Genomic DNA, 19343 nt, shown 5'->3' with positions numbered 1-19343 from the left:
GATCTGCATCCAATTTTGGTCAAGACCGACTTTAAGGAAAGGTTTATGGTAAAATAACAGTTTCGATATCACTGCAAGATGTGCTCAGACACTGACACTGAGTGACGGGCTGCGAGTGACTAATGCAATTGAGTAGGTGAGGGGACGTGAGCAAGGGTCTCTAAGGAAAGCATTGGTACGTCCCCCCACCTCCCGGCAAGGCTGGGTGCTTCCCAGTAGTCTCTCATTGAGTCTTGCTCTCAAGCCCAAACAGAGTAATGTTGACTTTTGTTATTATTTAATCTCTAGCCACACAGGAATGAAATAAAAGGAAATACTGTGAATAAAAATTAAGTAGCCGCGCTGATAAGAATGACAGATAAGGCAATAAAATGCTATATAAAGCCAGAGTTGTTACTGAATCATTTCACTAAGATACAAACTACACGTGGATGTGGGGCGTCAGGCCCCCTTGAATAATTCAGGAAGGACAGATAATGTGGATTAAACAGACAACAAACACTTACTTCTGATCTTGCCAAGTCATTCTTTTTCAAAAAATGGACTTGACATATTATTTGGCAATTTTTTATAGATTTGTTCTTGTTTAATTTTTCCTGGAAAGAATGATACATAATGATACTGCATCACTTTTGATGGAGAGGTATCTTTAAATATTTTAAGATATTTTAATATCTTTAAATTTAAGCATTTTAAGAATTTTGATACTTTGTCTTGAGAGGCACAGGTACTGTCAGTGAAACACTTGTTTTAAGTTCACGCCATTTCAAGATACCAAAAGGGAATGAGATATGGAAGATAGGACTTTCTTTTTAAAAGCCGATGACTCCATAATAGAAGATGACGATTACTATATTTAGAGTATCTAAATACTCTAAGATGACGATTACTATATTTAGAGTATCTATTGTATCTTTTTACCCTAATGCCTTGTATTAGAATGATATTATTTACTTACTTATGCCTATGTATCCACAGGTGGGAAAGAGAAAACATGGGACAGAAAAAAAAGAGTTTGAACTATAGTTAATTGGAGGTGATTATGAAAATACTAACAGGAACTTGCTTTAAACATTTAATATGTATATCCAGAAAATAAAACACATGTTTTTATATTTTCTGTGTATTTACTCATACAAATGATATGTGCTAATAGTTTAGATAAAATCATATGGCATTTATCCAGTGGTTTCATCACAGAAAGTAGCTAGCCATCCATTTCCCGTGCATAGGCAAAATTCACCTTCATTACACACGACTGATTTCAGCCCCCAAACAGAAATTTTACATGAGATTCTAAGAATAGTTTCTACGTCCTAACTAAAAAAATCAGTCCGCGCTGATTTATAGAGAAGATAGAACTAGGGTTTGGAAGAAAGTAAACATATAATACTATGATGACTATCACAGCGGTTGTTGAATCCGTACGAAGTTATCAACTAGTTCATGAAGATTCTTTTTCAAAATGACCTTTGATTTTTTTCTTTTAAATTTGATAATAATTCATCTGGAGCTAGTCCATTTTTTAGTAACATAAGGTTTGAATCCTTGTATAAAGTTTTTTAAGAGATAGGTCAAACATTTGTTAAATATAATTAAATGTGCAGAACTCAGGATCCCTCATTAAATACATATTATAATTGCAAAACTGTCTACTTAGTCTATCACAATTTTTCAAATAGAAGTAGTCCTTAACTGTTGCTATTTGAAAATGATCACCACCACACTATATTGATTCCAGATGATGTTATAGTATGCTTACTTTTCTTAAATAAAAATGAATATATATCCCTCAGTAATTTCAGAGACAATAAAACTTAACACATAAGTCTTTCTTAGTTTCTGAATATTTTTTTGCTGGAGAGAGGTGGTTAATATAAAGAGAATCAAATCGTATTGGCTCAATTCCTACATTCACCAGTAATTCAGAAAGATACCGTCATTTTCAGCTCATTAAAAAATTAAAACTATATTTAAAGCATGAATCCTGTATTATATTGTTAGTTTAGAAATAGAATGTCAAATACTAATCTGTCAAGCATTAAATTCAATTTTAGCATTCAAATATACAACATTAAAATCATTTTTAACATTTTTGAAACTTCTTAACATCACCTTGCGCATGTCGGGATGAGCACTGGGTATTGTATGTAAGCCAATTTGACAATAAATTATATTCATAAAAATAGTGGTAATATGACAAAATTATCGATACATGTGTTTAAAACTGGTTTCCCATTAAAAGGTAAATTTCTTAATTTTTGAGGCTTGCTTTATTCCTACTAGTAAATGCAACAAATGTAACAGAGTAGAATAATGTGTTTTAGTCCCTCAACTCTGCCAAATTCTAGTTACTAAAAGGTGTCTTGGATTTAATTTAGTCAGATTCAAAATTTTATAATATCCTTGGTTGTTTTGCATTTCATGTCCAGAAATAGTTCCTCTTTAATTCTTAAAACATAGGCAAGTTAAATAAGCTAGAAAGGAATCTGGTTATGAGGGTAGCACCAATCTGGAAACATCTGTGAAGTCTTTTCACAATACTTTAAAAGTCTTTCAAATGTGTATGAGTTAAGATTGCTTAGAGGTTCCAAATAACACAGGAGAAGTAGTAAGCTATCACAGCAGTCTCTTTTGAGGGGAATATAATAAAAAGCATATTCTTTAAGGGGTTGGATATTTAATATTTAATTCTTTATTTGGGTTTCAGATTTTCACTCAGATTTTAATTACTCCATCCTATGACATCCCGAGACAGTCTCTGTAAGGAGTCTATGATTTTAGACCATACCATTGGTTTTAAATTACCAAATGAGAGTTGCCTTTGGATACTAAATCAAGAATTACTCTTTTATGATTGTACTTTACCCTGTCTTTATTTCTATGAGAAAAAAAATTTTTTTCAGAATGTATTTTGAATTTTGGAGAAAAAGTGCATAATTGTGAAGGTTTAGAGATTATATGATTCAAGCTAGTCATCTACAGATGTCTCTCCTCCAGCCAAGTACCTCTTTCTCTATTCATTTTTTAAAAATGTTATTTTGTTTGTTTGTGTTTTGGTTATGACTTTTCAATTCGACTTTTCTTAGGTTCTCATCTTAACAATTTGTTTTCTTTTTTTTCCCATTTAAAGTAGTAAATAAAGTAGGCTGCAAACCGTGTTTCCGCATCGGGTGGAAATGAAATACTCACCACCCAGCATCCATCAGGCCCACCTGTCTGGCAGGGCAGCGCCCTGGCCTACTTACATGGTGCTGTCTCCCAGCTCCTCATACAGGTGCGCCCCTGGGGGCGGTGGGGGCGGCGGGGGCGCGGCCACAGGTGCGGGCGCAGGTGCAGCAGGCTTGGCTGCGGGTAATGCCGACTGGATTCGCGCTGTCTTGGTGCACTCGGCTTGGCGTCTTTGAGAAGGCAGGGATGTTGTGGGAAAACATTTTAGAAATCATACACTCCTCAGAAGAACCCACTTAAAAAAATCGTTAACACAAATACTAGGACTAATAAACCGGTGTGATTACAGCAGCATCCCCACAGAGTATCGTTTTCCTGTATCTTCTTCCCCTTTAAAATATCTACCCTGAAATAATGGCTGGAATTTAGTAGAAATATTTGCATATTACGTGACATAGGAATATGAAAGGTAGGAGTCAAGCTATCTATAAAAATGTGATTTAATAATTGGGGGCCATGGAGTGGTTCTCCTTCCTCAGGTGAGGCACGTTGAAGATGCATAATTTTTCTTTATTATTCATCTTCCATCTAGTTCAAGAAAAGTTATTTCATTTTAAATGATTTGAAACATGTTTGACATTAGGTTACGGTGCCCCTTTGGGAGAGAGACGTGGCTGGCTTTTGTTTCCTTTGGACTCCTGGGAGGCCTGGGATTCTTGCCTTGGAGTTGCACCACGCTTATTGAATGTCCTAGAGAGCCGACTCTTAGTTCCTTCCTCAAAACCCAAATCTCAAAGAGTGGGAACCGTCAGAGTCAACTGTCTTTTTCACATTTCCTCCCTCCTATCCCCATGTGAAAACCCAGCCCGATTCCTTACATATAAAAGCACATGGGAATTTGAACCAAAGTATACACCTTCTGCAAACACAAGACAGACCGGTGATCCATGGTTCTGAGCAGGCCGACTACTTTATCAGTAGAATCCAGGCCTTTCCTTTTCATATTACGTAAAATCATATGCAAGATATTAATTATACTTACACTTTAAACCTGTTTTGAAAAGCAATAAGAAAAAAAAGAAAACTACATTAGAAATTCTGCGTTCATAATATTTTAACATCTCATTTATTCCAAATTCTGAATAATTTACTGGTGAAACTCATAATGACACAGACCTATGGACACAGTAGGGAAACTGAGTGTTTCAGTTCAGAAAGTAAAAATGGGGGAACGCTTTACTGTTGCTGTCACTGTCTTACAAGCTGTGAAACATTTTTTTTTTTTTTAATTTTATTTTTGGGACAGAGAGAGACAGAGCATGAACGGGGGAGGGGCAGAGAGAGAGGGAGACACAGAATCGGAAACAGGCTCCAGGCTCTGAGCCATCAGCCCAGAGCCCGACGCGGGGCTCGAACTCACGGACCGCGAGATCGTGACCTGGCTGAAGTCGGACGCTTAACTGACTGCGCCACCCAGGCGCCCCCTGAAAACATTTTTTAACAAGAAAACAAAGAAATGAACTAAATGGGATTTCAAAAAAAAAAGCTGGATTAAAACATGGATACATGAATTTGAACTCTGATAGAGAAATGGGTTATTAAAGGTGATCTGATCTTTATAACTGGCTTCTTGGCGTCCTGTGCCTGAAGAATATTAAAGAGACGAAGGCAGGCAGTGGGCTGATTATACCCTGGGCTTCACTTTGAAGCTGAGCCTGGAACTGGAAGGTGACGTTCCTGGATAATGAATCCATGACACTTTTTTCACATTTGCTTCTTAGTTTTCCATGTACAGTGAATTTAAAAAAAAAAAAAAAAAAAAAAAAAAGAAAGTTAATAGGAAAGAAGAGCCATCCATTCCAGTCCTATGTACAAGCAGAATATGAAAGTACAAAAGCTAGAGTTTTAAATGTGAGAATTTTACACTGACACATGGCGCACAACTCATCTTGTTTAATTCCATCGGTCTACAAAAAGCAGTGACTACAATCAATTCATAGAGTATAGAACTCATTACTGAACCAAAAAAATATTAAATAATGCATCTATGAAATGGTTAAATGGCAAGCATCTTAGTGGTTTGTTAAATTATAACATCCAGGATGCTTCAGTTTTGAACACTGTGTTGTGTGCCAGATAAAAGTTTTCCCTCCGATTTTATTGCGAGCAGGATTCCTCTGGGAAACAGTGTGATGAAACAGAATAACTGTGATACAGGTTCGCTCCAACATGAAAATTAATATTGAGTTGATGGCTTAGTAATTCAAAACCATTTGTCCATTATTAAGTTTGTTTCTAGCCTTTAGAATTGGTGCATTTGTTAAGGATACATCAGACTCCAGTAGGTCAACCTGAAAGTTCTGTTTGCAACTTCACATGGCTTTGGTGATGACAAAATATCCCTATGGCATCTTCATGCAGAGCACACTTTTCAACCCTTAGGTTGCAATTACCTAACCTTACTTAATCTGAAAGAAAATTCTCAGTGTTAGAGAACAAAGATAACACGTTAAGAATATATAAGTACTATTTTAGTGCTTTCCCTGCAGGTATTTTACATGATGAAGAGCAGCTGCACCATTCGGTCTTACCCTTTGTTATGTCAAGTAATTTATACGACTTATGATCCCCGTCTTATTTATTTTCATTTTATGGCACCCTTAGGGCCACCTCTCTTCTCAACCTATTCCACAACTTTCGTTACCCATCACTGTCAACAGGGATATATCTGAAATGCCTGGACTTCTATCACAAAAGTTCCCTGTACCTGGTGTGAAATAAAGAATAGCTTAATAGAGGACTTCAAATACAGATGCTTAAATCAGCTATAATTACTTCACTACTTTGAAGGGACAGAGTAAAAGATAGGTATTTTATTTTTAATTTTTTAAAAATGTTTTATTTATTTTTGACTGAGAGAGAGAGAGCATGAGCGGGGGAGGCACAGAGAGAGACGGAGACACAGAATGTGAAGCAGGCTCCAGGCTCTGAGCTGTCAGCACAGAGCCCGACGCGGGGCTCGAACTCACAGATCGAGAGATCATGACCTGAGCCGAAGTCGGATGCTCAACCGACTGAGCCACCCAGGCACCCCAAAGATAGGTATTTTAAATGAATGTATTTGCCTGTAGGAACAAGAAATGAGTAAGGCCTGTGCAGCCAAAATATCCTGTCCTATGTTATACTATAGGATCCGGCAGGGCTATCCGGGAAGGAAGAAACCCCATAGAGAATTACACATGGCATACTATGATTTTGAAATGATTTTGCCAACGCTGCGATCACTTCCACAGATGTCAGTGTAACAACACGGACAAAAACTTGTCATGACAGTGTGGATAGGTTGCAGACCTTCCTCAGAAACCGGCGAATCTGGATATGGCATTCTGCTGCATATGACACCTCCCCCAGGACACCCGCTGTATTCTCTCGCAAGGCTCTGCACCCGATGAGGGGCACGAACAAAGCCACAGGAGCTACCCTAAAATTCCTAACGGATGAGAGCATGTTAGGAACATGGCAGCATTGAGGAATCGGGCAAAAATGCTGGAAGGCCGCTTGGTGCAAGAAGGATGCAGCAATCCCCTAAATGGTGGCATCATTACTGTTTTACGACTACAAAGCCACGTTGCCAGGGATGGCTTTTCGATCAGGCCATGTTTAGAAGTGGGAATACTTACTGTCTGTAGCTGACCAGAACTACCAAGATGGCAGGGATACAGCAGAGGATGATGATGAAGGCGAGTGCAAGCAGGGCCCCCTCTGTATAGCCTAGGCTCTCTCCTCTCTTTTTAATGCTGGTCACTGCCTCCGGGGTCCGGATCTCCAGAATACGTCCTCCTTCGCCGTAATATGGCTGAAAGTCTTTATTGATATCAAGCAGTTTGCCATCCAAAAATCTGATTGTCAGATAAATAGTAAAATCAATGATGTTAACAGAAAAGATAATTTTGTAATATCTTTTAAAAATTTCTTTAATTGAAACACAAGCTGAATCAGTGTTAGGAATAAAAAATATACAAAAAGCAAGAACAATGAGAAACTGTAACTACACAGCTATATACACATATCAAAGATATTAATAACGATGACCCTTCACATGCTCACAGACTTGAGAAAAGTAATTATCAACCTCAGTGAGCTTACTATCACTATGTTGAAATTACTGACATTATTCAGCTATTCAGGTGAAAAAATATTCTGAGTTACATATAGCATAGTTTATAATTATATTCCTGCATTTTGTCTGCCTGGGTCCTCAGAATAATCCTGTAGAACAGAACATCTTAATACTAATTCACTGCAGGCCGTATAGCTACACAGTTACGGCAATGAATCTGAGACACCAAGTCTTCGGTCTCCAAAATCTACATTTGTCTTGTATGTCGACCTTCTCAAATCCCAAATCAAAAAGCTTTTTATGGGCAAAAGGCGAACAAATTGAAAGGTGTTTCCTGCCTAGAGAGAGAGACTATAGGAATGATGCAGACAGCAAATCAGCCAGGATGACAAGAATTAGCCAACTGAAGCCAACAGTTCTTGCAAACCCTTCCTATGAGTAATACAGCTCCAGCTATGGCCATTCCATTGGGGTGGAGGGGACAATCAAGGGATAAGTGTTACTTAATTTTATTGGATTGAACGATTTTGTTATGTATTTTATGTTGTAATTAGCAGATAATAGTTTTTTTTTTTTTTCAAAATTCTTTGGGAACATTTGCATAATCCCTTATAAATCCCACATTAATGTAACAATTGTGTTCCTAACACCACAAAGCCATACCAGGTCCTGGGTGTTTTCATTTTTGTATTTTTAAAGACGTTTATCCATAAAGGTCAGATATCTTACTATAGAAAGTTGGAAAACACAAAACAGTTCCAAAAGCAAAATTAGGCACAGGCCCACAATGCAAACGCTGCTCACAATTTGGTATATCCAGATCTAATTCCTTTCTATAAATATTTTTATTTTTTTAAGTTTATTTACTTATTGAGAGAGAGGGAGTGCATAAGCAGGGGAGGGGCAAAGAGAGAGAGAATCCCAAGCAGGCTCCACACTGTCAGCACAGAGCCGGACGTGGGGCTTGATCTCATGACCCTGAGATCACAACCTGAGCCAAAATCAAGAGTTGGAAGCTTAACTGACTGAGCCACCCAGGCGCTCCAAGAAATATTTTTATATACTCATAATTAGACAGCATATATGAAATGAAAACTATCATTTTAGAAACATATTTCATAAGATAACCACCACACTTATGTTCAAAATGTAGAAAACATACAGAAATGGAAAAGAAAAAAATAAAAACGGCCCCAAATTTCACCATCAGATGGTAACAAAGCATGTCATGATTGTGCATTTTACAGTCTATTTTTATCCCTTTGACACTTTTGATTTTAATTTTCCGAGTAATCATTCAGACCTTATATCTAGCGCACAGCGTTTATACCTTCCCTATGGAAAAAATAGATGCCTGATGTCAGATGTGAATTCCACTGGGTAGTTTATTAGTCTTCCCATTTAAGAAAACCAATGGCCCAGATAACTCAAGCTTAGTTTTAAAGCTGCACGTTGTTACTCAAGTTTCCATCCTGTAACACAAGACAGATAAGCTTTTGTAGATATAAAATATACTTTTATAGCATTTTTCCTAGGTAATTTTTAGGCATGTTAAAAAAGATATAATAAAGGTTTAACCGTTGTTCTAAGTGCTAGAATAGAATGGTACAATATTTTTTTGAATTGTTTACCAGATAAAGTAAGAAGTTCCAGATAAAGTGCAGATTAAGAGTTAAGTTACAAGAAAACATTAGAAACTGGGAAGTATCAGAAGTAGAGAAAGATCGTTAGTTTCAGGGAAGATTTCCCCTATATCATGTGGGATCCACTAGACAGACCACACTTCTACTGGGTTCCTGAAATTGACATTGCAATAACCTGAGGGAAGATTTTTTAGTTTTTTTACACTACAAGAGCTCTGTTATTTAGATATTTATTTTGGTTTATTTTCCAACTTAGGTAAATGTCATAATTGTTTACTAGAAGAGTTGATTGCTTTTGAACCTGTACCTAGTCTAAAATATCTTTCTTTTTGCTTTCTACATGCAAAACAGTTTGCCTAGGTAAAAATACATGAATCATAACACTTTTTTCCTCAAACGATGGTGGATTTGATTCCATTAGCTTTTGGCATTTTATCACGCATATGGCATGTGCAAGGCTTATCTAATTTTTGTGCCTTTGTAATTAAGTCACTTTTATTTTTGTTTCAATGGTTTTAAAACATATTCTGATACTTTTTAGTGACTCATGATGACATGTGCATTGATTTTTTCTGGTAAAGCAATGAAGTCTTTTAATTACTTTTTTAGCTCTTACTGCTGTGATAACTAGTACAATATTTTACCTCAGAGATACTATTTTCAGATTGTAGCTCAATTGTCCTCTAAATATATTTTGATCTCTTTTATAATTTATCTTTTATTTTCTTTTCCTTAATATGCTTGTTTAAAAAGTGCTAATCTCAAGATGGTAGAGCATTCTTTTCTTATGTTTGTTTGTTTGTTTGTTTAGAGAAAGAGAGAGCGCAGGAGGGTGCAGAGAGATAGGGAGAGAGAGAGAGCATGGGGGGGGGAAGAGAGAGAGAGAGAGAGGGAGAGAGAGAATCTCACAGGCTCTGTGCTGTCAGCGCAGCAAACTGTGCTCAAACTCACAAACTATGAGATCATGACCTGAGCTGAAATCAAGAGTCGGACCCTCAACTGACTGAGCCACCCCTGGGGCTTTGTTTTATACTTTTTCTGATGTCGGGACAAAGCCAGCTTCCATGCCAATCCTAGAAGAAGGACTCTAACTAGCCTCCCCTGGACTGTGTGCTGACCACACCCCATCGGTGGTGAGCTCAGGAACCGCATCCTGAGGGGGGGCACGTCCAAGGGCACCACGGTGGTGGACAGTCAGTTCTCACTCCTCCCCCCGTGGGCTTCTTTCACCAGAAACAGGGAAGGATTCAAGGCCTGTGCAACACGCATACCATTTCACTGTCCCATAAGGTCCTGCTTTCTATTAAAAATGTTCCATTGTTTGCCAGTGGTTTCCATACGAGAATCTTTGCAGAGTTAAACTCTACATTTGAGTCATCGGGACATTATTTCTTTTATTTTGTTTTCCAGTATTTATTACTGATCCTATTTTGCCTGCCGCTTACTTATCTTAGAGAGGAGATGTATCTGTCAGCTCTGCCCTGTTTTCCTGAGATGAGATCAATTCGTAAACCAATCTCATGTCTTCCGGGTCACTCTGCTGACAGGGCATGTGCAGGCATGCCCCCACCTCTGTTGACCCCTGTGGTGGGATTTGGCCATCAAAGTATGGTGTGGAACCACTGGTCTACTTTGCATTTTACCTTCGTGGAAAGGGTATTGCGATGCACACATAAATGCAGAAACGAAGGGGACGCTGAACAGCACACACTCTGAACTTCACAAAACCCCAAACCTAAATGGTGGAGGGGCGGATACCTCTTTCCCTGGTGGGTACACAGTCTGGGTCTCTGAACCAGGTATGCAGAGTGAGTGATGCTTAACACATATGCCCACACCCATTCCACCTGGATAAGGTTGTCTGGCTGAATAAAGCAAACCATGGGTAGACCGCTATTTCCTTTATATAGTTCCAAATTATGGACTAACTTGTAGTCCTTCATATTTTATAGTAAGCTAGAGTCTGAAAATTGGTTTTCCATTATTTAAATTTTCAGTGTTCTTAATTTTTATGTTGTTTTCCCTGGTCTTAGGAATTTGGAAGAAGCTTTAGAGTTTGGTAGCCAGATTCTATTTTAAAGTTTAAATGTGATTTTTGTACACTATATTTTATTTACTTTTATTTTTTAAGGTTATTTATTTATTTTGAAAGAGAAAGAGAGTGTGTGTGAGTGGGGAAGGGGCAGAGAAAGAGAGAGGGAGAGAGAGAATTCCAAGCAGGCTCCACAGTGTCAGCACAGAGCCCAACGTGGGGCTCAAATTCATCAACTGTGAGATCCTGACCCGAGCTCAAACCAAGCAAGAGTCAGACACTCAACCAACTGCCACCCAAGTGCCCCTATACACTGTATTTTAAATTCAGTTTGTAGAGTATTCAGGGTTCTTCTACCTTCTCTGCATTTCTCATTTACCATCTGGGCAGACTAATGTTGAAACAGGCTGGCTGTATAAAAAGGGGCATGAGCTAAAATTGTATTTGCTTTTATGAACAAATATTTAATTAAGTTCTATTTTAAAATAATATGGCCTGTTTCTGCCAAGGATGCCAAAAGCTGTAAGAGAATGTGACTCCCACCCTCATGACAAAAAGCCAGGTGATACTAAAACCATAACAAATTCCAAAGAGTGACAATTTCCTCCACAGGGAGATGAGACCAGTATTTCACCCTGTGCAGAACACGGAATAGGAAGCTGCCAAAAGAGCAAATAAAATAAATGGGCTTAAGTTTTAATGAATTTTTAGAAGCGATGCACGTACCAACATGTAAGGCTAGAGACCCTTGAACACAAGCGGGGCCTACCTGGAACTCATTTGCAGACTATTTCCAAGGACCTCTGTCAGATAAACTGGGGACAAGGCTGGAGACAGGAGAGAGATCCCTTCCTGTGTGGGGACAGAGGAAGCAGTTGGCTAAGGCTGGATACGCACAGTTCTCCAGACCCCTATCTCATGCAAAGCAAGAGCCTTAAGCCACAGAAAGAGGGGAGGAAGTATTCCAATCCCTAGGGCTCAAGCTAAGGACCGCTACTTCTGGGGAAGAGGTATAAGCAAAAATACCATCTCCCAGGGTGAGGAACAGGAGCTCTCTTGGGCACAGAGAGGTCGCCTACTGGTTGGGAGAGGCAGGGAACTGTCCTGTCCCCAAGACACACCACAAATATGGCACAGTATGTGGCTGCCACGGGGAGGGGGAAGAGAAGAGCCGAGAGAGCCCAGCCCACGTCCCGGGCACACAGGCTGGACAAGGAGAACCCAGAGCCCCGGGCCATGTGGCCACATCGCCACCGTGAGAGTGGGACCAGGCCGTGAGCAAGGGCAGTCTGTCGGGCTGGGAGGGTTAAGAGAATGCAGAGAAGCCCCCAGCGGCACGGGTTCACGGGGTCTGCTGAAGATGAAGCCATGGAGCCAGACCAGAGACAACCCAGATGCTGGGACATCAGACAGACTTTGGTACAGCCCTGCTTACTGCTTTACAGAATCCATCGGAAAGTGAAAAAACATGCTTGAAGTGATAGGAAGTTCCATAAAGTGGTAGAAACTGTAGGAAAAGAACCAAATGGAAATGGAAGACTTGAAAGAAAACAAGGATATAAAGATGAAGAATTCCTTTAATGAGCACATCAGCAGGCTAACACAGATGAATCGGTGAACTTGAAAACAAGGCAGCAGCAATTATCCAAAGTAAAACACAAACAGGAAAGATGGAGAGAGAGGGGAGAGGAAGAACAAGAACAGAGCATCCAAAACCTCAGATAAAAAATGAATTTTAATTGGAATCCTGGAATGAGGATAGAGAATGGGCTGTAAGAAATATGTGAAAAGATGTCGAAGGATATTCCAGAAATAGAAACTACATTAAAAAAAAGCAGATACAAGAAGTTCAGAGAACCACAAGATGAATAAAAGCAGGATAAAAGTAATATGTATTTACTGCAAAAATCTAAATAATTCAGATAACCAAAAATAAAAAAAATCTAAATACTCATAACCTTATAAAACAAAATAAGTAATTAGTGTGTCGTTATAGGGATTCCAGTCTCCTCTATGCATTTATAACCTTTTAAAAAAAGTTGTGATATAGCTAATCAATTTTCTTTCATTCTTTAAGTTTTATTTATTTGAGAGAGAGGAGGAGGAGGAGGGGGTGGGAGGGAGAGAGGGAGGGAGGGAGGGAGGGAGAAAGAGAGAGAGAGAGAGAGAAAGAGAGAGAGAGAGAGAGAGAATGAATCCCAAGCAGGCTCCACACTGTCAGTGCAGAGCCAGAGGTGGGGCTCAAACCCAAGAACCGTGAGATCATGCCCTGAGCCGAAATCAAGAATTGGACGCTTAACAGACTGAGCCCCCCAGGCATCCCTAGCTATATCAATTTTTAAAAATCAAAGTGGACTCCTTGGAGGAAATACCTTATTTATATATTTATTTATTTATGATTTTTTGCCTGAGAATTCCAACATCTTCAAAAGCTTAGATTTTTGGGTAAGAGAAAGTTGAAATAATAATCCTTTTTCCATTGGACTGGGCATCAGGCAATAATCTTAATGTTCTAGTATATTTTTTCAATGTTAAAAACTAAATTTTCAAAAGCTTTTGTAACTACAGGATAGAGAATAATATCAGTGCATTATGAGCCTTGGATTATGGACTACATCTATATAATTTCACTATAAAATATTTCAAGGAACTGTAGGGTTTAGGTTATTATATTAATAATAATTAACTAATAACATATTCAACTTATTATAGTGTCTCAGCTCCCAGCTCAAGCTGCTAAGAGAAAATTTTATTGTTTTATTTTGTTTTATTTTGTTTTATTTTGTTTTATTTTATTTTATTTTATTTTATTTTATTTTATTTTATTTTATTTTATTATTTTATTTATTTTTTATTTTGAGAGAGTGAGCGAGCGAGTAGGGGAGGTAGAGAGGGAGAGAGAATCCCCAGCAGGCTCTGCACCATCATCACAGAGCCTGATGTGGGGCTCAAACTCAGAAACCATGCGATCATGGCCTGAGCTGAAATCAGCAGCTTAACCAACTAAGGCACCCAGGTGCCACCACCCCCCACCTTTTGTTAAGTTTATTTATTGCTAAGGGAAAATTTTAATACTTCCTGGCTGTTCAGTTCTCTGCTTAATATACAAATTTTGATTTATAGTTATTCTCTATTCTCCCCTTCCTTCCAGTTATAATTGTTATTCAGTTGAGTTTCTATCTTTACTCTTTACAATATAATCTAGGTTTGGGAAAACTTGTTTCAGTTGAAACCCAATTGGCTTCAGTTTCCAAACTGTTTACCTCTAAAATGTTTACATGTGCAATTCAAATGATCACGATCATTTACTTTACTCTTTATTAACGCTGGGCTAACTGCCTAAAGAATACAAATGTTTTTATAGTTAGGAAAAACACCCTAAATTCAAACAATCTATCATCATATTTAAAATTTAAACCAATGTATATAAAAACACAGCCCGGGTGAGGGGCGCCTGGGTGGCTCAGTCGGTTAAGCAGCCAACTTCAGCTCAGGTCATGATCTCACGGTCCGGTCCGTGAGTTCGAGCCCCGCATCGGGCTCTGTGCTGACAGCTCAGAGCCTGGAGCCTGTTTCAGATTCTGTGTCTCCCTCTCTCTGACCCTCCCCCACTCATGCTCTGTCTCTCTCTGTCTCAAAAATAAATAAACGTTAAAAAAAAAAAAATTAAAAAAAAAAAAACAACACAGCCCGGGTGGATTTAAATAAGTGTTAATAATGGCAATTGATAGAATATATGTAACTTTAAAGCACATTTCTAAATAAATTTTAAAATTAATGAAATATGCAAAAACTGGCTTGGTGGATCTAAATGGTACTTCATTCGGATGTTGATTCTAGAACTTGAGAAGAAGCCACTGCTTTAGTCATCCCTATTCTCCACCGTGATTAACATGCTATCTTGCATACGGCCCAAATATCTATTAAATATAAACTGATGAATAACATACTTAATAACCACGGCTCTTTTAAAAATTAAGTTGATACAAATCACTATGTCATTATTTCTAAAATAGCAGCAGTGAAATTTTGTTGAAGAACAGATTTAAAGTAAGACTAAATTCAGAATGAATGGGTTTTAATAAACGGGTAAATAGATATTTGCTAAATACGTAAGTGCAGCCACATAGGGATATATGTACATGTAAATTAGTATACGCCTAAATTTATTTGTTGCTCTTAGTATACACAGGCAAACTAAGTTTTGGAATTATGTATTTGGGTACACATATGCACAGATACCAATAAATATTTAGTGTATGTACGTATGGTTATATATCACTATATATTGTTTAACTAAAAATGTGTCTTACTTTAAATAAGAATGACATTCCAAGAATCTGTTGGGCGCTAGGTGTCACTAGAGCAAAGCTGAAACTAATAAAACAACAAAACAACAAAGCGGTAAGCTGTCCTAAAATCATTTCCAAGGGACAACACGTAGCAGCATTTTGTTTAAAATTCTGCATTTTCTTTGTTTTTAGGATTCAGACCTCAAAATTCAAATTCACCAGGATGAAATAAATAAATAGATGGGAAGTATGGACTGAGGTGGAAGGGGTCAAGGGAAAAAAATAATAGCAATTTTTGCTGAGTCAATAAGACCTTGAGGACAGCTATACTTATTCTTAAACTTCATGCCTAGTGACACTGTCACGGGCACACTGCCACTGGAAGAAGGAATCTGTGCGTTCCCCCTTTGACCGCTGGCCTTGGCAGCAATGGAGGAGCTACTCTGAGACCATCTGATGAACTGCACCTTGCTTATAAGCACAATGGACCTTCCGACCTTCTCCAAAGTCGCTGGGCCTCAAAACATCTCGGCACGCATACCCTAGGTATCGTCTCTGATTTTCTGCTTACACTTCACTTGCAATAACAATTTAGTGGGTTTTAAACTTTAAATACTTACGGCCTTTGATATTGCCAACGGAGAGCTGTTACAGACAACAAAAGGACTTACTTAAAAAGCTCATTTCTGTCGATGGCTCTGTTGGTTTGGGGGTCGATTGCATAGACAGTCAGGTCACATTTGGTGTAATCTTCTAGCGAAAAGGCATCCCCATGCCTGCGAGCACCGATGGACTCCACCACCACTTTGGCACCAGGAATTTGCTCCTGAACATACCGATCCAAAATCCTATACATCAGAGTACAAACATGGCATTCACTCTCAACTTGAAATGACATTTAGAAAGTGAAAAATGATGACAGCCTGGTTTTTGCTAATGTTTACTGAATGTGAACGCTTGAAAAAAAAAATTCTGTATATTTTGTCAGCATTTAAGTCCCAGTGATGCTAGAAGCTGAATAAGGTAGAAAGGTCATCGACCATGTCCCGTCGAATTCTAGACTCTTTGAATTTATGATACCATTTGAGCTTTACAGGTCTCATGGGAATTGCCCACTATGATGTACAATTCAAGCTGTCTGTGCTTTATAGGAGCCAGGGGGGTGGGGTGGTTAGAACTCTTGAGTTCACGTAGATGGTGTTATAAATTATACCTTCCACCAGATTCTGTGACCCAAGGTGCAGAGCTGTATACCAGGGTCCCAGACCAGGCTATCTGTTTCCTCCAGGGCATGAAGACTCTTAGAACCTTGCAGCAGTGGGAGAACGTATAGATGCTTTGCTATGGGAGGTTTATCAGGTTAAAAAAAAAAAATTGCATGCCAGGCTCAGAAGCTACTTAGGTGAATACAAACAACATAAAGATCTATCATTTGGTATGGACTCAGTAACATTCAATAGAAAAGACAGAAATAATGTTAACCTGTAGGTAATTTTCTGGAAAATACAATTTGCACAATTTCATTTTAATCGAAAGTACAAGTCTGTATTGCCGCAAATGGTAATTTCCTTAATATCTTTTCCTTATTAAAAACTATATTGTTAATTCTTGAGATTAACATCAGAATGTATCTTATTAAATATTTATAGGCATTCAAATGCAAATGAATTGATCTTAATAACTACACACGGCAAATGTTTTTGAATTTATCTATAGATTCAAAGCTCTGTTTGGAGTCCACGTTGTGAGGCCCTTTCCAACACATGAACATAAGGGAAGGGAAGGGAAGGAAAAATAAGATAAAATCAGAGAGGGAGGCAAACCGTTAAGAGACTCTTAAAATTTTTTTTAGTGTTCCTTTATTTTTGAGAGAGAGTGAGTGAGCGAACATGAGCAGGGGAGGGGCAGAGAGAGAGGGAGACACAGAATCTGAAGCAGGCTCCAGGCTCTGACCTGTCAGCACAAAGTCCCATGTGAGGCTCGAACTCATGAACCATGAGATCATAACCTGAGCCGAAGTCGGAGGCTCAACCAATTGAGCCACCCAGGTGCCCCCGTAAGAGACTCTTAAATACAGAGAATGAACTGAGGGTTGATAGAGGGGGGTTGGGTGGGGGATGGGCTAAATGGGTGATGGGTACTGAGGAGGGCACTTGTTGGGCTGAGTGCTGAGTATCCTGTAAGAGATGAATCACTGGGTTCAACTCCTGAAGCCAAGACTATACTGTATGTTAACTAACTTGAATTTAAATTTAAGAGAGTGAAAAAAAATTTAAAGAAATAAAAAAAAAAAATGTTGCCTTAAGGGTCTGGTACGTGCTGGGTGTGCCCTTGTCAAAATAACAAGCACTGATGCTGAGCCCAGGCCAAAGGCTGTGCCGGGGAGCACAGGTGTGCCGTGTGCGCACCAGGAAACACAGCACAACGCTTTGTTGTTTGCTTCCCAATGTGTACGGACCCGCGTAGGCGGAGTGTCTCATTAAAAGTCCGATTCATTCTCTTCCTTTTCTGCCAGCTCACACCCACTGGTCTGGCTGCCTTCCAGTATCTTTTCTGATGAGATCTTTGATGAAGAATAAAGAGAAGAATGCATTCTCCCCACAACCTGAGGAGGGTGTCTGGACGAGGACACAGATTTGGAACAGTGTTCAGACTGTGTCTTAGGATCCTTTTCCTTAGAGACTTATATTCCCATAACAAAAACAGAAACAAAACAAAAAACAAACAAAACAAAAGAAAAACCAACAACAAAAAAGAAAGGCTTTGGAGTGCACCCACTTACACTCTTGACAGCTGATACAGGTGCAGATGGTAAGAGCATAGTGGCAAAGAGCACGGATGTTTGGATTCAGTTTCCAGCTCCTTACGAACTGCAAAACCTTGGCCCACAGGAAGCCATCACAGGGGAATCACAAAATGAGGAAATCTGCCGCATGGGGTGGTTGTGTGCAGTAAATGCACTAACACTTGTAGTCAAATCGCGGCACGATTTGGAGCACTGAGTCACTGTTCCAGAAACTATGATGCTGCTTATTATTAATTTGGCTTAAAGGTTTGCATTAATAAGCTTCTTCCCTGCCCCTAATTCGTTCAAGACATTTAACAAATTTATGGAATGATTAGCGCTTTTTCGCTAGCAATATTAGTTCACCGATCAAAAAACAAAGATGAGTACATTGTTAAATATATTGCAGAAGATGGCTATCAGTCCTGATACTTCACTTTAATAACTTATAACTGCTCTAGTGCATTCACACATTGACTAAACATGTTCCAAGGAAATCATTTGTATATGCATAAACTGTGTTTTTGTACAATGAAGAAACGTGGCTATTGAACTTGTGCCTTTTTCTATATTTCTGGGGAATGTTGCAGAGTCATATGTGAGTACTAAAACTCTGGAATGAAATATTAATGTGGAATGAAATATATCTGTACTAATTCCTTTATCTTATCAGGGAATCATACATCAAGGAAACCTAAAAATGAATTATGTGTTTTAAGACTTATAACAACTTCTTCTCCCTGAACATTATTCTCTTAAAACTTTAGAGACCTTTTGGAATGAAGTCTCTCTTATAGAGAAAAAGGTGTCCACACTTCAGTTTCTTCCATACCTTCTTCTGATAAATGTACGTTAAATGAAATTTAACAAATTTTAAACAATACATTTTGTAAAAATCTGTCCCTCCACTTGTTGTCTATGTCCACATACCTAAGCATTTCTGCTAACTACATACGAACATATATTACATTACATATATACATAAATTATAACAATGAATAGTTCTTCAGCCTTTTGATCTTCAGATGTGCATAGGTATGTGGTTATTTCCTAAAGCTTTGTTGACTTCATGATTTTTTAAATATAGCTCTTTAGTCACTTACTGTGAACTGACTCATATGAATTTATACCAACGTTTAAATTGCCTTTATGTTTATGTTTTGGCTTAAATTATTAATATGTCAAGCCAATTCATACATACATTTTGGAATCAAATATCATGAGAGTTTACTACATGTAAACTCATTACAACCAAGCATGTGTCTCCAGCCTATCAGCTTAAAGTATTTGCACACTACCA

General features: G+C 38.4%; 1 protein-coding gene across 8 annotated transcripts in view; it reads right to left on the bottom strand.

The window, feature by feature from the left end:
• The window catches only part of PCDH15 (protocadherin related 15), a 1549353-nt gene that overhangs the window by 19089 nt on the left and 1510921 nt on the right, over positions 1-19343 (bottom strand). For 4 of the 8 annotated variants that reach the window (XM_045040939.1, XM_045040938.1, XM_045040942.1 and 1 more), the window contains 5 exons: positions 15930-16106; positions 6852-7070; positions 4214-4222; positions 3249-3401; positions 959-964 (listed from right to left, as the gene is read on the bottom strand). In XM_045040939.1, coding sequence (XP_044896874.1) covers positions 959-964; positions 3249-3401; positions 4214-4222; positions 6852-7070; positions 15930-16106 — 564 coding nt within the window. The remainder of the gene's footprint in view (positions 1-958; positions 965-3248; positions 3402-4213; positions 4223-6851; positions 7071-15929; positions 16107-19343) is intronic. The other 4 variants (XM_045040943.1, XM_045040940.1, XM_045040944.1 and 1 more) reach the window with 2 other exon arrangements.

Source organism: Felis catus, chromosome D2, assembly GCF_018350175.1.
Source record: "Felis catus isolate Fca126 chromosome D2, F.catus_Fca126_mat1.0, whole genome shotgun sequence".
In the NCBI taxonomy this organism is placed as follows: domain Eukaryota; kingdom Metazoa; phylum Chordata; class Mammalia; order Carnivora; family Felidae; genus Felis; species Felis catus.
This window is presented reverse-complemented; position numbering and strand designations above follow the sequence as displayed.